Source organism: Phyllostomus discolor, chromosome 5 (assembly GCF_004126475.2).
Source record: "Phyllostomus discolor isolate MPI-MPIP mPhyDis1 chromosome 5, mPhyDis1.pri.v3, whole genome shotgun sequence".
Lineage (NCBI taxonomy): Eukaryota > Metazoa > Chordata > Mammalia > Chiroptera > Phyllostomidae > Phyllostomus > Phyllostomus discolor.
In genome coordinates, this window is record NC_040907.2 from 12,662,681 (window position 1) to 12,683,661 (window position 20,981).

The window sequence follows — 20,981 nt, forward strand, 5'->3', positions numbered from 1 at the left end:
CCCCACTGGGACATGTAGATGAGGCAACTGGTTGATGTTTCTCACATCGATGTTTCTTTCCCTCTCTACCTCCTTTCCCTTCTAAAATCAGTAAGTATGTCCATGGGTGAGGATTAAAAAAAATCTTTTCAAATTCTGTAAATGGACTTTTAAAAAAGTCAGACATTGAATTTGATACATCAAGTTTTGCCTGGAAAACGGTATCTCAAAAAAGAGGAATAAACCCACACTTGTCTTAGGAAACGGCACGACTGTCCTGAAGACGGGCCGAGGGAAGTTACCGCCGCCCCTTACCTCCAATTCTGCTTCTGACGCCTCTTCGGCGGTGCGGGTCCGGTCTTTTGGCTTCTTCCACGTCTTTGGTGCAGTCAGAGCTGTCTGAGCTGAAACACAAGATCGGGCTGCCGTTACTTCCTCTGCAAAGCTATGTTTGGAAATTTTAGGTCTAAATGATACCTGTATTCGAGTTTAGCTGAAGAAAAGAGGGCTTTTGCCCATACTTATGAGATAGATGAATGATAATGTGAACAATTATGTAGCTGTGGCCCAGAGATGCAATGGCAAATGTCTTGGGCACAAATTATCCATATCAGCTCATGTGGTTTTCCAACCAGTGACCCAGGCACATGATTCAGTGTACGGCGGTTTTCTATGTAGATAGCTGGCCTCCCCAGCCAATTCTAGACATGAGTCTGCTTCTACTGCTCATCAACTACGTGGTCTTAAGCAGGTCATACTCCTCAGGCCCCTGCTATTCAACTATAAAGTGTAAGAGTGAGATGAGATATCTAAGGTTCCTTTGAACTACAAAAAAATATTAAATCTGCCCTGGCTGGCATAGCTCGGTGGATTGAGTGCGGGCTGCAAACCAAGGCATCGCAGGTTCGGTTCCCGGTCGGGGCGCATGCCTGGGTTGCGGGCCATGACCCCCAGCAACCACACATTGATGTTTCTCTCTCTTTCTCTCTCTCTCTCCCTCCCTCCCCTCTCTAAAAATAAATAAAAAAAAAAAAAAAAAAAAATATTAAATCTCAGGTTCTGACTTTTTTTTAAAAAAAAAAGCTTTCTAAACAAAAGAATACTTTAAGATGTCATCTGGTAGTCAGCACTTCCACAACACTGAGTTCTCATTTCAGATCTATTTTGCTGGCTTAACCTTTAATATTGCCAGGGTGTAAATAAAGAAAGAAAACATTTTTAAATGAACTATTCTAGTGTATCAGAAGTTCTTGATGGGAAATTAGGCTTACAAAAGATTTCACAATTCGTCTTACAAATTCCAAAAAAATCATCCAACACTTGGATGTACAATTTAGACATTGGATAGCAAACAGACTATATTAGAAAGAATGACAAAAGGCAACACGCAAGTTAACAGAAACAAATGAGGTATTATAGGCAGGTGGGTAAAGAGTCAAAGAAAAGCCACTTAATAGAGACATTAGACATTATCAAAAGTGAGTAAGCACAAAGCTGACTCTCTACAGAAACAGGAGTTTGTCCACGTACACTAAACCAACAAATTGCCCTGGGACGGCCTCAAAACTTTTTTGGAGGACCAGCAGAACAGGAATACTCACACTGCTTTGGAGAACAACACAAAGGACACTTAACACTCTTCTTCTCAACCTTACTGTATCATGATTTAAAAAAACAACCCACTGTAAATTCCTTTGCTACATACAACTAAAACCAATTTATCTTTATCGTTCCCCTCAGGGACCATAATGAACAAGACAACCAGCTGTTATTCTTCCTTTGTGGCCTACTCCAGGTAAACCATTTTTTCAAGGTATCAACTCAAGACTGTAACTGTGGGTGAGCTTAAATCTTTTGCAGGGGCGTGACACTCACTTTCACCAGGGGCCACATCAGCCTCACGGTTGCCTTCAAAGGGCTGAATGTAACTTTAGGACTGGATAAACGTAACAACTCCGTAACAGTTAAGCGAGAGCTTGGCGCTGCCGCCAGGTAGAAACAAGGTGCCCAGCCGGGTAAAGCGAGGTGGAGGGCTGGATTCTGCCTGCGGGCCTTGTGTTTGCCAGCTGTGTTCTACAGCCTCATAGTCGTATACTAAATACTCAATGTACATTCATGTATGTATGCATGTAATGGTCTCTTCATTTTTTATGGATCTTCTGATTTATAAAACCAGTCTGTTTTATGTGCATCTGTCTCAAATGTTTGTGATTAATTCTGCTTCCATAGCAGAATTCTTCTTAAGAGTCCGGGGAACCTGTGCATTTCATTTCAAATTCTATTTCATATATGCATGAATCCAGCTTTAAATTTCATTCATGAAAAAGGGGAAACACTTTCTGGAGAATTCTTTGGGGTTAAAAAGAAACTCATCCCACCTCTAAACAATAAAAACCAAGAATATATCAAATGTACCCAACCCAAAAACATTAAAACATTTCTTCCATGGGTAACATACCACATTTAGCATGCTTTTAAAAAAACAGCTACTTATAGCAAGAATTGTTACTTTGCTTAAATGGCTGTTTAAAGTTTTACTTTAAGGCAATACTTCACAACTAGTGGTGAGACAAAGCACACACCTCTGTAGGAGATACCTGAGTCCCTTCAAAAACTGAACACAGATATACATACCACACCTAGTGTCTAGTGAGAGCGTGCCGAACATCCCCTCTTCTACCATTACTGATGCAGATGCGCAGTGCAATTGGGGTGTGCTGAAGGACAGGGAGGGAGCAAAAGAGAGAGGGAGAGACATAGAGACGCAGATACCGACTCCCTCCTTTAAAGGGCAATTATTGCAGAATTAGCTAGAGTAAGGGAATTAAATTTAAGATACTGCCACAGGTTTTTCCCCAATACTTACACCTTAGATGAAGCCCTTAGTACTGCATTTGACTATGAGATAGTCTCTTCACCCACTGCCTCCGATTCTGACTTTAACATATATCATACTGACTGAATGATGACTGTTCTAAATAATTGATTTGACTAGGTTGTTGTTCTTCTTAAACTATTCTTTAAGGTATGATCCATAGGGCCTAGAAAGCTTCCTTCACAAGGTAAGAGTTCAAATTTGTTGACTGGACAAATAACAGCAGATCTGTAGGAAGAGGTATTACTGACATTCTGAAAAAAACCCGCGGATTCTTTCTTTGGTTTCATTAAAGCACCAAGACAAATGACAACCTCTGCATGGGAGTCATAATTATCTGACCTTAGAGATGTCTACAGCAGCCTCCCCCTCACCCCCATGAAAACTCTTACAGGCACATTTTTTTCTGAATACTTTAAAATACAGAATAAGTACAAACAAAAAAGCAATACTAGAATTTAAAGGGGTTTTTTTTTTTGCAAATTTTTACATTATGGGCAGAAAAACCATGCTTATCTTCAGAGCTTATTTCATGAAATGATATGAATGAATTCAGAAAAACACTGGGACACAGTGTTTTTAGGGACACAGACAAGTTTAATCGCTGGGTGTTAGGAAGATTCTTCTCTCTGACAGAGATTTTAGAATTTATGTCAAGAACTGCATCAAGTTAGAAATGTTCCCATTTCCAACTCCCAACCCATGAATGGAATACACACTCCAGAAAATCGTGCCACATCACAACTGTTACATCTGGCAATGGCTCCATTTTAAAAAAGAAAGCACAATGAAGTTACATTTTTCTGGTGCCTGTAAGCTGCCTGACAATCACACCTGTAGGTGGAAGAGCCCCCTGGTTTTCATTTACTTTTCACACAGGCTCGACTGGAGTCAAGTTGCTACTCTGGGCAAATTAAGAGCTAATGACTATGTACAACCTAGGAGTTAGCTACTGGACTTGGAGAAAAGGGGTTAATATACAAGAGTAATAAAGGTATTGGGTAAGTTTGCATAGTCTTCCCACCGATGCCTGAGAAAAACTGTTATGTAAAATGGTAGCTCAGATAGAAATAGAAGAATCATGAGTAGTTAGGAGACAGCAATATAAGGCACCCTGAGGAACTGCTCTGTAAAACATGATCTCAAACATATACTCTCTTCCTTTTCTTTGCAGAATGCCAGTCCTTAGAGAAACTCCCAGTAGTTACATCGTGGTTCTAGTGTGGAATCCAGACTCTGAGAGATGTCAGAAATGCCACATAGGAAGTACAAGAATGGCAAACATCACTGCTATCATTGGCATAACGACATTCCCATACCTCGGTCATTCTTACTCCTTTTAGTCCTATCGGTCTTTACATAAATACGACAGGTACCCTTGTAATCTCAAGGTATTCCACTGCTTATGCAACGGAAGTCTGAAGAGAACTTTTACTAAAGATACTATGTTGGTGAACTTAATATTGTTTCTCTTTACTGTATCACTCCTTACTACTTCCTTACTAGTAAGGTACACAAATAAATTGAAAGGGTTAAAAAATTTTCAATTTTTTCCTGGTGTCAACAAGGAAAGAGATCTTTTCCACTCTCCCTTTTCTCAGACCTTTGCCTAGAGAAACGTTATAATTGTAAAACCTTCCCCCACCTTTGATATATGTGTAAATCTGTTTAGAAGCTCAAGAAGCCTCTTGCCAGCTTTACAACTCAGCAATGTTTTCCTTAAGGGTCTAGGGGCCATCTTTCCCCAGCCAGCGTGGGAGGTTCCCCTAGGCAACTAGCTTCTGAACCATCTGCTGCCATGAACATATGAAACAATTTTCCCCTAGGATAAACACGACTGACTGACACACACGGACAGCTACCAGAGAAGTTACGATAAATCAGCTATGAGAGCAATGGTGCTGGTCCAGTCCTGCCACACGAGGACAAGCTGTCATTACCTTGAGAATACGTATGTAATGGATTATACCTCTGCCTGGCTTTAACAAAGGGCGAGCTTTCCTTCCGTCTGCAGTCTCATTAGTGGGTTGCTTGTGGTGCTCAATGTAGTCTTTTTTTCCTTTTTATTAAATTTATCGTGGCGATGCTAATTAACACAATTCTACAACACGTCATCTGTATACCGTATTTGTGTGTTCACTACCCCAAGTCTCAGTCCATCACCATTTATCCCCCCATACCCTCCTCCACGCCCCCCACCCTCTTCCTCCCATGATCACCACAGTTGCCCATGCCCATGAGTTTTTTCCATTTTTCTTTTTTTGCTCTATCCCTCCTCCCACCCAGCCTAACCCACCTCCCGACAGCTGTCAGCCTACTCTCATTGTAGTCTTAGTGCTTATTCAATAATAAAACTATTTTCTTTTCTCCCTACATTTCTGGGGAGGATCTTCTGGGCTGGGAGATGAGGTCCATTTTCTCCCAGCAATCTGGTAAAAAGAATGGTGAGGTCTGCAAGTAGTGCCTGAAGTGAGCAGACCAGCTGAAGGTCCTGTGGCCACACTAACACCCAGGGACGAGGCCCTGCAGTGTAAGAAAGTCTCCCTTCTGGTTCTGTTCTTTTGGAATATAACACGAGTTCTTCAGCTTTGAGACTTGAGGTGAAATGTGCCCAGGGGCTAGGTCTCTGGGCTGAAGTGACGGGAAACTAAGAGGCCGGGACACTTTACCACTGGTAAGGGAGGGGCCCAAGCGCAGGGTCACGGGGTTATAAATAAAGAGTAGAATGTTCTGATAACAGAACTTTCAATGTGAGTTCCCATTCTTAACACCCAATTCTAATCCCTTCTCTTTTCTGTCATTTTTTTCACATTTCACTTCACTGTTTCTCCTGGCTTTGAATTCCTGCGAGTTGGCACCAAATCACTTTAACTTAATTTGATGATTTCTCTACGAAACTGGGGCATGACAAAGAAGAGACTCAGGCGAGAGAGGGAAGCGAGTAGAATGGTGATGCCAGCACCTGGGACAGAATACTGAAGTGACGAGGGGTCGCTGGGAGACGCCACCCGCAGGAAACACTGGAGAGTGTGGTAAGCCTGTCAGCGTTTTCCCAGCAGCTTCTCAGGGGTTGCTGTTCGGAATGTATAGATGGCCTGGCGATTATGCTATTCATTGTATGTTAAAAACCAACTTTCTGCTCTATGATTGCTTCACAGAAATTTGAACAGTATAAACTAGTCTCTCCAGGGACTAGTATCTGTACCAAAACGTAAGCGTAAACTTAAATTTTACCAAAAGAAATTCAAAATTGTATAATTTTATAATGAATTTTCTGTAGTTAATGTGTTATCTTGACAAAAACACCAACAAAAAACATAAAACATGCATTTTAACTAATCTGCAATTAAGGCATAAAGAAGTTTTTTTTCCTGATGTCTCAAGTACTTATCAATGTACCACTTTAAAATCTACAGACTTTAACATGTATTCATTCATTCGCATGAGAATGAAACCATTGGTAGCTTCACAATCTTTAAAGTTATGTGTTTCTGTACTTTCTTAGGCAACCACCTTCTGGTCAACAGCAGGACTAGTTTTTGAACCTACTAGTGCTAACAAATTTTTTATCACCAATTCTCTTAATGTACCTTTGCTATTCTACACAACCAAAGATTTAGATACGGGTTAAGAATACATTACTAGAGTTGGAGCCCTTTGAAGATAAGAACTGCATCTTACTGGTTTCCTTTGTAGATGTAGCATCTAATAACAGAACTTGACCCACAGAAGATGCTCACTGAAAATGAGCAGGACATTAATGAATACATGTCCTGTGATGAAAATTACATCCAAGGCTAATATCTCTCCTTACAGCAGCAATAAACACTGGTTCAGTCTCCTGGTATTAGGTAGGTCCTATTCTATTATTTTCATTTCAGAATGAAAACACTTGAAATTTAGAGAGGTTAACTCCATTGAGAGAGCAAAGATTGGAGTTACGATTACAACTCAAATTCCAAAGCCCTAGTCTTTCTGGCATGATACCCTGCTTCTTAATTCGAACTTGTTTCTGTACTTCTCATGTAAATCCCAACTGTATTTTCATTTTTAGTTCAGTTGCCTCTTGTTTTTTTAGGAGAGGACGAGGAGTTAATTGCGGGTAGAGTTAAGAATGCTGCGTCTCCCTTCCTGCATGGTTTGTCAAGTCGTTAGGAAAATAAAATGGCAAAGTGACTCTAAGTCAAAGGTTTGTCACAAAGACCTCAGCAGATGACAGTGTCTTATGCAATTCTGTCAGCAGTGAGAACAAAGATGACTCCACTGAGACCATTAGCATATTTTCTAGACCTCTGAACTACATTTCATTGCTCTTTCTGCAGTGTCTTAGGTATTTCTGCATTTCAATAAATGCTTTTGGGCCTTTTCTTCCATAATTAAAATACACTGCAATTTAATTTACGGTAAATCTAGAACAGAAGAGCAAATAATAATCACTACAGCAAAAATACACATATTTAATTAGAGGACAGACTTCAACAGAAGTAATTATTTTTCTGTCTACTCACTGCTTTTCATCTCTAAATACAGTAACACTACAGCTCATTGTCTTGGATATGTAAACCTGGGTGAATAAAAAGCCTCCAATATGACCATCGGTGAGCCCACACTGTTAGTGCTTTGCAAAGTGCAGGCGAGTCGACTGGACCTTAATCCGAAGGAATCACCGCAAGTAATGAAACATACCCTGTGACAGATGTGATTGCTCACTCCCTCATCGCTTCACCTACTGGCGAACATCTGGGCTGTTTCCAGTTTGGGGATATTACAAACAAAGCTGCTGTGAACATCTGTGTACATATATTGGTAGGAGCGTGTGCTGTCATTCTCTCTGGTAAATGCCTAGGTTGTAAAATGGCGGGATTACATATAACTTTGTTTAATTTTTTAAGAAATGGCAAACCAGTTTCCAAGAATTTGTGCCATTTTATATCCTCACCAGATGTATGAAAATGTCAGGATACCCTTTTTCTGGTGAATTACCTTTGCATCTTTTCAAAGAATGTTTTGCATATTAAATACTGGTATATTTCTGGATTTTTTCATTGATCTAGTTGTCTTCTTGAAGCCACTACCACACTGCCAGGATAACTGAGGCTTACAATCATTCTTAAAATCAGATAGTATTAAGTCTTTCAAATTTATTCTTCATTTTCAAATTGTTTTGGCTATTCTAGGAACTTTGCTTCTCTATGTTTATTTTAGAATCATTTTTTCCCTATAATTTTCTCTACAAATGTAGAAATTTGATTGGGTTTGTGTTGAATCTATAGATAGAACTGAGTCTTAGATATTGAGTCTTCTGACCCGTGAACATGGTATACTTTGACATTGTCTTCTTCAATTCTCTCAGCAATATTTTGAAGATTTTACTGTCCAGGTCTTTTGTAATTTTTAAGTTCATATATACATTTTTATCCTCACCTGGGAATTTACTTTGCTGGGGTTGGGGGGGGGGGGTCGTGGAAGAGAGACATCAATGTGACAGAGAAACATCAACTGGTTGCCTCAATGTGACTGAGGATCAAACCCGCATCCCTCTGGAATGTGGGAGAACCCTCCAACCAACTGAACCACACCGGCCAGGGCTCAAATTCCTATTTTTTTGATGCTACTTACACTGCATTTTTTTTATTTCAATTTTTGATTTTTCATTTCTAATACACAGAAATCCAGTAACTTTTTTTCCTAGTCTTGTATCCTGCAACCTTGCTGAAATTCACTTACTAGTTTTATTAGAATATTTTCGGTAGAGATTCCTTTGATTTTCTTTGTAAATACCCATGTTGTTTCTCAACAACGATAGATAGGTTTACTTCATTTCTTTCTAACTGGATGCACCTTCTATCTCTTCCATTCAACATTGTTCTGGAGGTACCTATCTTTTGGAAAATATATGCAAATATATGTGCATCACACGTGTAAATGTGCATACAGCCTTTTCATTTGTTGCATACTATATGGGCTACTGTCTACTCGGCATGGTTTCAAAGTTAGAGTAGACACCATTAGTAACATGTATAGGAAAGCCATTTTAGGAGTTATAACATGATTTAATAATGTGACCTGTACAACTTATGAAACATCTTAATATGTGTAGTATCATGTTTCAAAGGGAGTATCTTCCTATATGAATAGATATACAGACTTAAATATTTCAAATATCACTCAAATGTTATTTGAAATCTTTTAAAAATTATAACTAATAATTACTAATTTAAATTATGACAGCTCTGGGACTCATAATTGTTGAATAAATGGCAACTATAAATGATGGCATTATAGTATAACATAATAGTTTTCGGACATTACCAATTAAAGCACTGAATGCTGAATGTCATCACATAATGACTTCTATTGTTATTTTTCAAAAGGTGCACTAGATACTAAGGTGCAACCAGGGTTACATGCATGGACTCTGGAATCAGTAGAAAATTGGGTATGGGACAATGGACTAGGGATAACACCTTCTCTGCTTTTTCTGTTCATAGCAGCTATTTAAGGTGAGTGCATTTAACTCTTAAGCCCTATCATCAGTTGTTCATCCAACTGATCATTTATGTCAATATTATATTCATTTCTGTTATAAAGCAATTATCTTACGTCACAAGAATTATCACATATGGTGCTAAGTTTTGACTGTTGAAGTGTAAGATTTTACAAGATATTTAGTTTATCATAAGAAGCAATACAGAGAAAAGGTTATGAGCACTGGCTGTGGAGCTAAGTCTGAATGCCGACTGCCGTTGACCAGCTATGTATTACTTCCTGTGTGCACCCGTCTCCTCTGTGAAATAGGGTAAACAGAGTTGTTCTGAGTGTTAACAAAGTTCCTGTTATACAACAGTTCCTGATAAATAGTGAGCAATCAAGAGAGCTATCATTGAAATAAAAAATTTTCCTACTATAGTGGTATATTTTAAATACATCTGCTTTGTTAGTCATATACCCCTCCCACAAAAACACACACATACATACACTCACAAATCAACACCAACAAAAATCCATTCTTTTACTTAAATGAGTCACAAATGCTTAATAAAAGCTCTGTGGGGAATATAAAACAAATCAGATTTACTCATCTTGAAGAAAGTATGAGGGAGCTGAAGAGATAAAATATTATATACACATATCAATATTGATAAAACCCTACAGGTGTTCTAAATTGATATATTTAAGTGTTAAGAACAAAAGAATTACTAGAATGGACAATTTCGTGAGGGCAGTCATATTGTAAGAAATACAATTTTGAGCAGATTCTTTCCCATGCTCTAGGTTGAGAAGGCAGCAAGGCGACAGTGTAAGGCTCAGCAGCTATTAAATAGGTGTGGAGGACTGGGGGAAGAGGAAACCCAAGAGGCGGCAATGACTAACACGGGGCCTTCATCACCTGAGAGCCCAGATCTTACGCCTTTGAACAGCTCTGTCTGTAACTCTTGGACAGATACGCCTAGAAACAGTATTTTCTCTGGAAGCCTTTTGCTTGAAAATGTGCGCGGAAAATACTTTCCGAGAGGAGTCTCAAAGTAGAGAGAGCTGCAGTAGCTGAGGTAGTAACGTGAGTCTCGGAGATGGACTGGGAGGGGGTTGAAGAGAAGGATGGATAAATGAATGGGATGGACAGCTGAAAGCAGGAGGAAGGCCTGGGAGGGTCCTGGGGAAAAGCTGTACGTAAGCTTAGAGGTGATGGCCTGAGGCAAAAGAACTAAGTTACATAACAAAGGAAATGCAGGATCATTACTTCTGAAACAGACTCCTTATGTATTTCAGCCACAAACAACAACCCTGCTTCACCAGACCAGAAAGGCATTCTCTGTTTGTGACATCAGATAATGCTACAGAATGGTTACTACAGTGGAGCATTCACTACCCAGCTGAGAATACTCTCTCCAACTCAGGTAAGACAACAGTAAATAATAAGATAAAATAAAAATAATATATACTTAAGACATAAAATTCCCCCCAAAACAATTTGGTTTTTGGTTGTATCCCAACATTCCTCTAGGCATAGAGGAGTTTTGGCATAGAGGATTATGGTGTTTTTGTTGAAACCTACTTTCTAAATTTCTAAGCTATAATCTCCCTAACCTGATTCACTTCTATCTTCAGGGTTTTTAGCATGAAATTCTTAGGCTGATGCCTCTGATACGATACTGATAGCACAACCACTTGCAATCCTATTCATATTGTTAGAACAACAGCTTTACTGAGATATAAACATAATACACATACTATAAAATTCACCTTCATAAAGTATACAATTTAATGGTTTATATTATAGGCACAGAGCCGTGCAACCATCACCACTTTCTAACTTAAAACGTAACCCATCAGCACTCTCCCCTCACTCTCCTGTCCACCACCACGCTTGATAAATACTAATCTATTGGGTTGGCCAAAAAGTTCATTTAGTTTTTTCTATACAATAGCTCTAGTAGTGCTTAGTTGTCTTTAACTTCATTCAAAACAATTTTGTTAGATTGTATTGTGACAGCTGTCATATCAACATCATTTAATGAAATACGTATCAAAACTGGTAAATTTTTATGCAGCCATTTTAATATTGAAGATGGTGGAAAACAAGGGCATTTTTGGCATATCATGCTTTATTATTTCAAGAAAGGTAAAAGCACAACTAAAACACAAAAAATTTGTGTAGTATATGGAGAAGGTGCTGTGAATGATTGAAAGTGTCAAAAGTGGTTTGTGAAGTTTCTTGGTACCACTGACATTTTGGCCAAAAATTCTTTGCTCTGGGGCTGTCTTAGCAGCAGCCCTGGCTTCTACCCTCTAGAAGCCAATAGCAGGAGAGAGAGTCAACATACTCAAGATACCCAAATCAATGAAGTTATTGGTGAAAATAAAAAATGTGCCTTTTACAGAAAAAAACTAAAAGGACTTTTTGGCTAACCCAATACCTTCTGCCAGTAAGAATTTGCTTATCCAGCCCTAGCTGGTGTGGCTCAGTGGACTGAGTACTGGCCTCTGAAGCAAGGGGTTGTTGGTTTGATTCCCAGTCAGGGCACATGCCTGGTTGCAGGCCAGGTCCCCAGTAGAAGGCACGTGAGAGGCAACCACCCGTTAGTGTTTCTCTCCCTCTCTTTCTCCCACCCTTCCTCTCCCTACAATAAATAAATAAAATCTAAAAAAAAAATTTTGCCCATCTAGAACATTTCATATCAACAGAACCCTACTATATGTGATCTTTTGTGATTTTTTTCACTTAGCATAATGTTTTCAAGGTCTATCCACACACCCTATGGTTGTTGTAGCATGTATCAGTACTCCATTCCTTTTAATGGCTAAATAATACAGTTTACTACACACACACACACAAACACATTTCATACACACACGAATTCCTCCTCATGGCTAACATTCCATTTTATACACATACACCGCATTTTGTTTATTCACTGATCAACTGACAAACGTTGGGTTGTTTCTACTTTTTGGCTATCCTTTTCATTTTTCCCCATTCCATTTACTTTTCTTCCTAATTTTCTATTCCTGACCTAAACAGGAAATTAATAATGTTACTACTACACTCTATTTCAATGAATGCCGTGAAGTTTTTGATCCTTAAAATTCACTGGTCTAAGCAGAACTTCTCCCTCCCAAATGAAAGCAGAGGACACCTTGCCATGTGCCTGGTCACTGTGAAGATTAAACACCATGATGAGGAGACAAAGTTATACACGCACAGGGGCTATCTAAGGGATTTTCCACCGTCTCGCATTCAGGATTTAATGAAGAACTTTTCAGACAGTAGCCTCTTCTTGAGCTTCTTCCCCGGCCCCCCAACACTTGTTATTTATTTATTTATTTATTTATTTATTTATTTTAAATATATTTTATTGATTATGCTATTACAGTTGTCCCATTTCCCCTTTCATTCCCCTCCACCCTGTACCCCCTCTCCCACCCATATTCCCCCCCTTTAGTTCCTGTCCATGTGTCATACTTATGAGTTCTTTAGCTTCTACATTTCCCGTACTATTCTTGCCCTCCCCCTATCTATTTTCAACCTACATTCTATGCTACTTATTCTCTATACCTTTTCCCCCTCTCTCCTCCTCCCACCCCCCTGCTGCTAGGCCTCCATGTGCCCTCCATTTCTGTGGTTCTGTTCCTATTCTAGTTGTTTACTTAGTTTCTTTTGGTTTTGCTTTAGGTGTGGTTGTTAATATTTGTGAGTTTGCTGTCCTTTTACTATACATGTCTTTTCTTTATCTTCTTTTCTTAGATAAGTCCCTTTAGCATTTCATAAAGTAAGGGCTTGGTGATGATGAACTCCTTTAATTTGACCTTATCTGAAAAGCACTTTATCTTCTCTTCCATTCTAAATGAGAGCTTTGCTGGATAGAGCAATCTGGGATGTTGGTCCTTGTCTTTCATGACTTGGAATATTTCTTTCCAGCCCCTTTTTGCCTGTAAGGTCTCTTTTGAGAAATCAGCTGACAGTCTGATGGGAACTCCTTTGTAGGTGACTGTCCCCTTCTCTCTTGCTGCTTCTAGGATTCTCTCCTTCTTTTTTACCTTGGCTAATGTAATGATGATGTGCCTTGGTGTGTTTCTTCTTGGGTCCAACTTCTTTGGGGCTCTCTGAGCTCCTTGGATTTCTTGGAAGACTGTTCCCTTTGCCAGTTTGGGGAAGTTCTCCTTTATTATTTGTTCAAATAACTTTTCCACTTGTTGGTCCTCCCCTTCTGGTACCCCTATAATTCGGATGTTGGAACGTTTAAAGGTGCCCTCGATGGTCTTAAGCTTTTCTTCGATTTTTTTTGAATTCTTATTTCATCATGCTTTCCTGCTTGGTTGATTCTATCTTCCTTCTGGTCCACTGTACTGTTTTGAGACTCAGATTCCTTCTTTTCACTATTGGCTCTCCTCCATATATCTTCCTGCATCTCTTTTATGGTAACCTGCATTTTTTCATGTAATTTGCACCCAAAATCAACCAGTTCCGTGAGCTTCCTGATCACCAGTGTTTTGAACTGTGCATCTGATAGATTGGCTATTTCTTTTTTTTTTTTTTAAGATTTTATTTATTTATTTTTAGAGAGGGAAGGGAGGGAGAGAGAGAGAGAAAGAAACATCAATGTGCGGTTGCTGGGGGTTATAGCCTGCAACCCAGGCATTTACCCTGGCTGGGAATCGAACCTGCGACACTCTGGTTCGCAGCCCGCGCTCAATCCACTGAGCTACGCCAGCCAGGGCTCAGATTGGCTATTTCTTGGTCACTGAAAAGGATGAGTCCTGGGGGACTGATTTGTTCTGCTGGAAACATATCTTATGTCTTTCCCTCTCTCTCCTATTATTTTATTTATTTATTTATTTTTCTCCAGTCTGGTCACTCCTGTTACGGTGGGGGGGCGGAGCCTTAGGTGTTCACCGGGGCTGGGCGCCCCAGTCGCTAGATTGTGACGTTATATGTGGGGGCGGGGGCGGGAGCGGGGACAGGAGGGATCAATGGCGACAGCTCCGTTCTCCTGGAGTCAGACACTTCCCTGGGCTTCTGGGCCGTGAGCTCTGCCCTGGTCCACAATTGCTGCCCCACTGATTCCCCCAGCCACTGCTTGCGTACTCAGGGATCACCGCTGCGCTCCCGCGCCCTGGGTGGCTGTCGCGCCGACTCTGCGCCAAACTTCCCCCGACCTACGCGTGCCGCAGACCCGCGCCAGCCCCGCACCAGCCGCCCCTACCAGTCTGGATGTACGGGTCTACTTCAACTTCTTGGCTGTCCGACTTCCATCTAGATAAATCCTCTGGCAGTTCTGATATTATGACTGCAAATCATTGATGTAAATTATTGTTGTTCTGTTCTTGGTTGTGCGAGGAGGTATGGTGCGTCCACCTATTCCTCCATCTTGCCGGAAGTCCCCTTCTTGAGCTTCTCTTCTTTGGAACATAAATTCCGGAGGGCAGAGATCATGACACCCATTTGTTGTGTGTAATACTAGTGCAGTTCAAAGGAAAACATTTGAGCCCTTAATACTAGCTGAAAATAGAAGTATTATTAGTATGTAACATTTATATAGTGGTTAGCCTATGTCAGACACTGTGCTAAACACTTTACATATATCCCCTTTCATCTTCACTACAATTTTATGAAGTAAATGCTCTTCATTTTCTGGATGAGAAAACATACTCAGAGATTGGGAAACTTGCTCAAGGTCACAGAGACAGACAAAGGGAAAGGCTAAGACAGAGAACTGTCAGGCTGTTGTCCTAATACTGACCACTACACCTTACGGCTAGCGCTTAGATTAACCAAATACATCGAAAGTTACATTCAGATCCTATGCATATGTACTCAGAAGACTGCCCTGTTACTAAATGTAATGAGACCTTGTAGTAAAAAGTGAGAAGTTGACAGTTTATCTTGGAAGGCAAATGCCACCCCCCCACCTGCCACCCATTACCTGGCAGGGTTTAAGCAGAGACATGAAAGAGGAGTGATAAGGCCAGATCTGTGTATTAAAGAGATGGCTGTTTGGTAGAGAATGAACTTGAAGGGGGACAAACTGGAGCCAGGGAAACGAGAGGCATCCATGCCAAAGTGCAGGACTGAGGCAGTGGTGGGAGGAGAAAAAGAGGAGTGGACAAATTCAACAAATACATCAGGTAAAATCTGAGAACCTTGTTTAATGACTGTATGTGAGGGGAAAGGAACCCAAGGGAGAGGTTCATCAACAGTGGCTTCAGGATTTTAGCTGCATTAAGACCAGTGCCACGGAGATAAAGGGACAGGTTTAGAGAAATAGGCAATTAGTTTGGTATTGGGCACATTGAGTCTGAAATGACTTGGGATTTTCAAGTGGAGGTATCTGGCAGGCAATTGGTGTACTGTAAGAGAAGCTCGGAAGAAATATTTGGGTGGAGATAAAAATTTAAAAGTCATTAGCAAATACCAATGGGAGCCATCTACCATTAGACTAGATGAAATCATGAATGAAGAATGTGTTGAATAATAACAGAATCAGACCATGGCCCAAATATGAGGGAATATTTTCTGGGTGATGGAACCATTCTGTATTTTGACTGTGATGATGATTACATGACTTTATGTGTCTGTCAAAATTCAAAGAAGTGAATGCTGAACAGCATAAATTTAACTGCACACGAATTATACTCAATAATTCTAACTAAAAAAGAAAAAGAAAAGAGAGCAATCAATAAGTGTTAAATGTGATAAAAAGACCAGTAAGCTAAATGTATGTCTACTGCAATACTGCCGAGGGAAGCTCAACGACCAGGTGGGGAGTATAAATCAGATTTTATTTGCTGAACAGTAAACAGTAGAAGCAGGAAAGGCAGACTCTTCTTGAGGAAGTCTGCATAAGAGGAAGAGCGCTTTTAGCATATTTATAATGAGAAGTACGTAGAGAGACAGTGTACATATAGGAGACTGCAGGGACAACTAATAGACTATAAAAGTTGGGATAAAGACAGGTTTGTAGCTTGCGCAGAGTTAAAGAAAGCACTCTCAGTATGCCCAGTTTTAAAGAATGACACCTGCTGTCTGCTGAGGGTGAGGAGGGCTGGGCTGAGTACAGGATTTTACAGCAGGAGGGACATCAAAGGAATGGCTGGGAGGGAGTGCTAACACTCACAGTGGTATGATCTTGTCCAGCAGCGCTCTCCCTCCAGAAGAAGGGTGTAGCACTATTTCTCAAAAGGAAAAAGGGATGAGAAAAAAAATCACAGGCTTGCCTAAGAGGTGGCTCAGATGAACGTCCACCTCCACCTCGGCTCAAATCTCGTCTTCTGCTGAGCCCTACATCTCTGACCACGGTATCTAAATACTACAACCTGCTGCCCCTCCAGCGCCCTTCTCCTGCTTTTATTTTTATAGAACTTAACCCTTTCTACGACTCAACCAGGACGGGGATTTTTGGATTTGTCACTGAGGAATCTCAAGTGTCCAGAATAATGACAGTGTCCATACCCTCATTAACTATTTGTGGTGGAAGCAGGTGGGTTTTCATGTCTCCCTTTGGACACGGGTCACGTGCATAAAAGTATAATCCCTAAATCAGGACAATATTAAAAGAACTTTATAGCAATGTGCAAAACATGTTAGAAAGAATAATATAAATGTGAGATAAAGGAAGGCTTGGGTTGTAACTCTTCTTGTGACCCTGAGAAACCCAAATTACCAGTCCATGGCTTATGTTATTATCAGCAAAATAGGAATATTCCAGGGACAATTGCTTAAGTCATCAAATTAATGCTTGAACTATCTGGAAACAGCTTTGTAAACAAAGTAAGGTGACTTTACTATGACTATAAACTACTAAGTACTATTAATATAGCATTAGATAATGAAGAAAAGATACATACTGAAGGAAATGCACTTTGGAGACTTTTCTGCATTAGTGGGGAAAATTACTTTGTCAAAGGTATTGAAAAAAGTCCTCAAGAATATTGAGTTCAAGGTCAAGATGGACACTGGAGAAAGAAAAGGCTTTTAGCAGTAGCAGGTTTTCCTGAAGAGACTCCCCTTTGGCCTGAAAGAACAGTGTTCCCCTAAACTGTCTGGACTACCCTGTCTGGAAGCAGGAAAGCACAACGGTTTCTTTTGGAGGCATATTAATTACTAAGTCTGGGGGAAAGAGGGCAAAATTCTGAACAAAGAATCTATGTCTATTCATGGAGGTATGCATGGCTAAGTTAATTAATATCCAATGAATGAAGCTTTGGGGCTCATGTTGCAAAGAAATGAACTATTGTAAATAGTGGGTAAGTGTATACCACACAAAGAAGCAAGAAGAAAATGCAAGGTGCTTGCCAGAAGGTTTGGCACCTGAGCCTGGTAGTAAGCTCACCCATCAGGTATCAAGGCTCGTTTTGCAGCACATGAAAGACAGAATTTGACCCAGCACCAGTATTCTCCAGAGAATGCTTAATGTCGCACTGTGGGAGGCAACAAGAAAGTAGAAATGAACTACAGAAATGTACTTTTAAGGCAGCTTTGTTGAAAATACTTTACAGATAAGGTGGGAAAACCCAATAATTTTAACTTACTTATCCCTACGGATCCCTACGGATCTGAGTGATCCCTACAGATCACTCAGAGTCAAGCCTCTGAAACAGGACAGAAGAGTCCTCGAGTTAAGGACTGTTCTGCTGGCTTCAATAGATGATGTGGAGCCAGGAATGTTGTGGCAGTCCTGTTCCCAAGGTTCCATAACATATTTCTCTAGATGACATGAGAACTTAAATTACAAGGGTGCACAATAGAGAAGGGGTTATGCTTGTGGGACACTGAAACCATTGGTGATCTATTTTTGGCTCCAGCAACTTATTCTTCCAGGGATATTTCAAATATTTCTCAGAAGGTATAAGTTGAGTAAAGTCAAAAGTAAATGTCAAATTCCCTGTTCCTGCTGCTGACCTTCAGGTCATGGTTTTAAAAATGAGTCTTTTTCAGGGTAGTCTATCCTAAATGAAAGACTTTCATTTTTTTTGGTTTCATGCTCACGTTTCATTCCTTTTCAAGTACTTTCAATATTCTGACTGGTGAGAATAAATCAAAGGTTATTATTAAAATATTTTTTCCTGAATTAAAGTATGCTCCTTTTAGACTAAAGTAAAATGAACCCAAAAGAGAGAACTTCAGTTTGATTGGCTGTATGGGTCATAATTTTATTCATGTTGTTCACAACATACAATCCTATCTCTATCTGAAAACCAAATCTCTAATATTGCAACCTTTAGAACCTGCAAACCATCCCTCAAACTTAGCTATGCTTACAGAGACTATAAGGGAAATTCCTGGAAGCCACATAAACAAGATCCATTGCTACCACTGCTACAGCCGCTACGTACAGTACTGGGGATGTGGGACACTGTGTCAGTCCCTACTACGAAGGAGTTTACATTTTAACAGCCATGTGGCAGACAGGAGATCTTGAATCTCTACAAGGTGAAGTCTTGGAATTGAGATTCTCAATGAAAGCTCTGAGACTCCTAACACAGCGAGTCTCAGTGAAAAAGGTAGCTGAAACAATAAAACAGAACAAAAACTAGTGATCAAGAGAGGAATGAAAAGGGAAGATGTCTGGTGTCAGCCAGGTGGGGCGGGACTGCTGTCACCCTGAAAAACAGTGTCCAAGGGAATGTCTTCCCACTCTGTTTCGGGAATAAAAGATTTGGGACATTAACTCAAATTAAGTTCCGAGACACGTGGTAAACAAAGTAAACACAAACCTGCTTCGAGAGAACTTGCCCTCAAATCCACATTCAGAAAAATTGAGCTAAAGGTGAGTTCATAAAACAAATTTATAAAATAGACAATGAAATGACATACTATTGGCAAAAGCCAGAAGGTAAAACAGAAAGATCAGAAACCTCTCTCTGCAAAAGAATTTCAAATAATAGCTTTATATTCAACAGATAATAAAAAATAAAAGAAAAATAAAAACTGCTATTTTAAAAAGTGGAAAAGCTCTCATTATATAGCATATGCATCCAGAAAACTGCACAAAATCAGTTTCTCCACGATGAGTGGGGACTGGCCTCTCAGAAGTGCTGACGCTCTCTTCCCTTCCCTACCAAATACACACAGAGGTCGTAATACTTTAAGGCATCACCCAACTAATACAGACTTGTGTACATTTAATTACTGCAGTGATCATATGAATCAAGTAATCAAAAGTCTGGCCTATTTCTGAAGCTTTTCAGATTGTACTTAAGATAACACACAAAACTCAGTGTGCAGGGTTGTTTTTCAACATCTAAGCATCCAGAATTGCTGCATTTTGCTCCAGTAGAAACAGAATTGAGAATAGGTGCAAGGAAGTGTTTTCCAAAAGAGGAGGGACCACACCCCTAATGTCTCACTTTACTGCTTTAAACAAGTATCTCTGCACCAACTACTGTGTATTTGATGTATCATGCCTGTGAAAAGCAAGTGGTTCCTGAAGCCAGCTTTAAAGCATTTCGTCTGCAGGTGACACAGTAAGTACTACTCTCAAAGTCAATAACAAAAGACTGATAGGTAAACCGAATTATGATGACTTAATAACCTCTCAAAGTAAATAAGGTACAGAAAATGACTAAGTGAAAATAAGATTGCAGTCATAAAGAATATGACAATTTCAGGTGGCTATATCTAGAAGAATGACGATAATTTAAATTTTCATTAACTTTTGTGGCAATAACATTAAGAATATTTGTACAGAAATGAGGTCAGGAATGTTCCTGGGTAGCTTTTTAATTTTAAAAATTGCTAGAGTTGTATGGGTTCTTGAGGTTCAAACTTTGGGTTTTGAAAATTACAGAACTTCCAATTCCTTTAAAACACATTTATAGTGAAAAAAAATCATAAAAATAGAAAAATGCCAAGACAGTTTACTTTCTGACATCACTAACCTCTACCTCATTTTCCTAATCAAGAACAGAACAGTTTTTTCTTTTCTGACTATCCTCTGATTAAAAATGAAGAATCTATATATTCTCTCACTAAGGTGCTGGTGACTTACATTACTAATTCTAACAGTATTTCCATTTCAAAAAAGTGCACAATAGTATGAAGAATAACTGACCCCCAAATCTGCCCTGAATGGTGTGGTTCATTGGGTTGAGCACTGGACTGCAAACTGAAAGGTCGCCAGTTCAATTCCCAGTCAGGGCACATGTCTGGGCTGTGGACTAGGTCCCTGGTTGGGGGCTTGTGAGAGGAAGCAGTGGATTTTCTCTCACGCATCAGTGTTTTCCTCCCCTTCTCTCTCTCTCTGAAAAATAAAAAATTTAAAAAAATCTGTCCATTTATCTCTAACCACTGCCTTGCAATCAGTATCAGGCCATGTAACTGACAAACCGCTTAAAAGAGTGGCTGTCCGGAATGAGTGGAAGTATGACCCTGGTACAGGTTTGCTTTACACTTATTTTGGTTCTGAAGTATGGTTTGTATCTCTGACTTGTATTCCACAGGACTGCTTTGTTTTTCTGTTTATTTAAAATGTGTCCTCACCAGCTCCTCCTGCTTTGGAACTACCACATCACCAGTTGTTGAATGACAACTCACAGATGGGTGTATGAAAACAATGACAGGCCAAACAAATCGCTGTTCTCCAACCAACAAGTGTTCTTTGGGGGACATTCATCTGTAGCTATGCCA

At 39.9% G+C, this 20,981-nt stretch overlaps 1 protein-coding gene across 24 annotated transcripts in view; it reads right to left on the minus strand.

Annotated features, from left to right (window-relative positions):
• EIF4G3 (eukaryotic translation initiation factor 4 gamma 3) overlaps positions 1–20,981 on the minus strand; it is a 294,941-nt gene that overhangs the window by 83,658 nt on the left and 190,302 nt on the right. For all 24 annotated transcript variants that reach the window (XM_036025438.1, XM_036025450.1, XM_036025440.1 and 21 more), the window contains one exon: positions 295–383. In XM_036025438.1, coding sequence (XP_035881331.1) covers positions 295–383 — 89 coding nt within the window. The remainder of the gene's footprint in view (positions 1–294; positions 384–20,981) is intronic.